At 43.3% G+C, this 2088-nt stretch overlaps 1 protein-coding gene across 4 annotated transcripts in view; it reads right to left on the reverse strand.

Moving 5' to 3' along the window:
• The window catches only part of KALRN (kalirin, RhoGEF kinase), a 643785-nt gene that overhangs the window by 329179 nt on the left and 312518 nt on the right, over positions 1-2088 (reverse strand). For all 4 annotated transcript variants that reach the window (XM_011950775.1, XM_011950777.1, XM_011950776.1 and 1 more), the window contains exon 13: positions 138-312. In XM_011950775.1, the coding sequence (XP_011806165.1) occupies positions 138-312 (175 nt within the window). The remainder of the gene's footprint in view (positions 1-137; positions 313-2088) is intronic.

Consider the following 2088-nt stretch of genomic DNA (forward strand, 5'->3'; position numbering starts at 1 on the left):
AATTTCTTGTGTTCTAAAAATGCATGCTGGATGCTCTAATTTCCTTAGGCTACTGCCCTGTCCCTGGGGCAGTGCCCTTGGCCAGGAAGCACTTCTTGGCCCCTCTCCACCTCCCGTCCTGCTCCCCCCTCCGCTACCTCGATGGTGTACTGCTCAAAGATGCGCAGTTGCAGGAAGATGTCCAGCTTGATCTTCCGCTCATGGAACAGCTCCTCCATCTGCACCTGGGCATCATCAAGCTGCTGCAGGACCGACTCGATGTGGCTGATGGAACTGCTGTGGGGTGTTTTGTTGTTGGACACAGCTGAGTCCCTGTGGCAGCGTGGGGAGAAAAAGGGAGGGAGAGGCCTTTCCATGTTAAAAGTGACAGAGAAGGAGGGGGACCTTCCTCATCTGAGCAAGGTGGATGTGAATCAGTTGAGTCATTCAATCAACAGACATTTATCAAACTCCTGCTGTGAGCCTGATGCTATCTGCTTAACGAGTGAACCAAAGCTATATGCATCCTATTTTGGGTTCACAAGTCTATTTCCAAGACTAGTTGTTCTCCTATTCCTCAAGCAGACTTGTGAAAGAAATAAGATGAAATAATGTATGAGAAAGGATTCTAAAAGGCATAAAATATTAGAGAAATGGAATGGTTCCACACTTATATGTAGTCTAATATGTATAGTTTCAACACACACATACACACACATACATCTATCACAATACATACAGACAAACATATTAAAGGCATATTTTTAAAAAATCTTCCTGCTTTTACTTCACAGACTCTTTGTTAAAACAGATGATGTCATGGTTGCCAAAATTGTAAGCATCCACTTTATAAAGCTATGCTAAAGTTATGGGCTGGTGTTATTATACTAAACAGGCTCAGGCTATACTTAGGAAAGCATAGGATCTGGAGCCTGCAAACCTGAATTAGGTCTCTGCTCTGATATATTTAGGCTGGTGGTCCTGGGAAATCACCTCTCTGAGCCTCAGCTTCCTTGTCTGTCAAGTGGACTTAATAATAGTGGACTTAATAATTTCTGCCCTACCCACTTCACAGTTTGCTGTTAAATAAGAGTGCACATGAACTAAGACCAGTAACATGTTGTATGGATGATTATTACTCCTGAAAGGACACAAGTGAAGTGTCAAGTGCTGATCAGGAGAGTAAAGGCTAGATCCTAAGAAGCTGGGACAACCAACAAAGGCTGCAAACAGTTTTGATGTAGGGGTTTGAAGAAATGGAGAAACACAGTCAAGTAATAGGAGGAGGTGTAGCCTCCTCTGAGCAGGCAGAGTCTATATAAACGTAGTAGGGAGAGGTGATGCCTTGTAGAGGGAAACCGAGAGATAAACAGATTGATTTGCTCAGCAAAATGAGGTGGTGGTAACTATAATAGGAAAATGATGGAGGCTAAGTTAAAATTTAGATTCCATAGGGCCTTGAGTAAGCTAGAGCCCTAAAACTTGAAATAAACTGGCACATTCATTATCTTGTGACATCTTAGCTTCTCATACAACTTAAGGAGTCAAAGGACAAGGGGAAAATCATTTATTTCCAATCATCTTATCAGCAGGCTTTCTGAAAGCCATGTTCTTTCAGCCTGTGTTTGTCTCAGAAGCAATGGTGTCTGAGCTCATTCTGTTTCTGAAGGTGGCATAAGGTTAATTTGTCAAGCACCCTTCTGTCTACCATTCAGAGGGCTCCCAATTCCTGCCTCCTCACCCTGGCCTGTTTGTCGTGATACAGGCACAGTTTCTACTCCTACAACTGCACGGACATCCCCAGGCATGAAAAGAACATGAGATGTACTCAGTGCTATCTGCTATGTATTTGTTGAGGGCTTTGCTGCTGGGAGGATATGATTATTCTCCTGGATTGTTCCTCTCAGTCTGTCTCCATCATTCATCTTCCAGAAGGAAGAGAATGATTTTGGACCATTTTATGCGGCACTATGTCAGTGTCACACTCACTAGGAATCACAGAGATGTAAAATCTCCCTTAGGTGCTCTAGTGACAAGTGTCAGAAAAATCAGGAAGAGCTAGGGAAAATGTTTCTGGTGTGTATGAGGTGTCCTGCCAATGTCCACTAA

This window comes from Colobus angolensis, unplaced genomic scaffold, assembly GCF_000951035.1.
Source record: "Colobus angolensis palliatus isolate OR3802 unplaced genomic scaffold, Cang.pa_1.0 Scaffold31, whole genome shotgun sequence".
In the NCBI taxonomy this organism is placed as follows: domain Eukaryota; kingdom Metazoa; phylum Chordata; class Mammalia; order Primates; family Cercopithecidae; genus Colobus; species Colobus angolensis.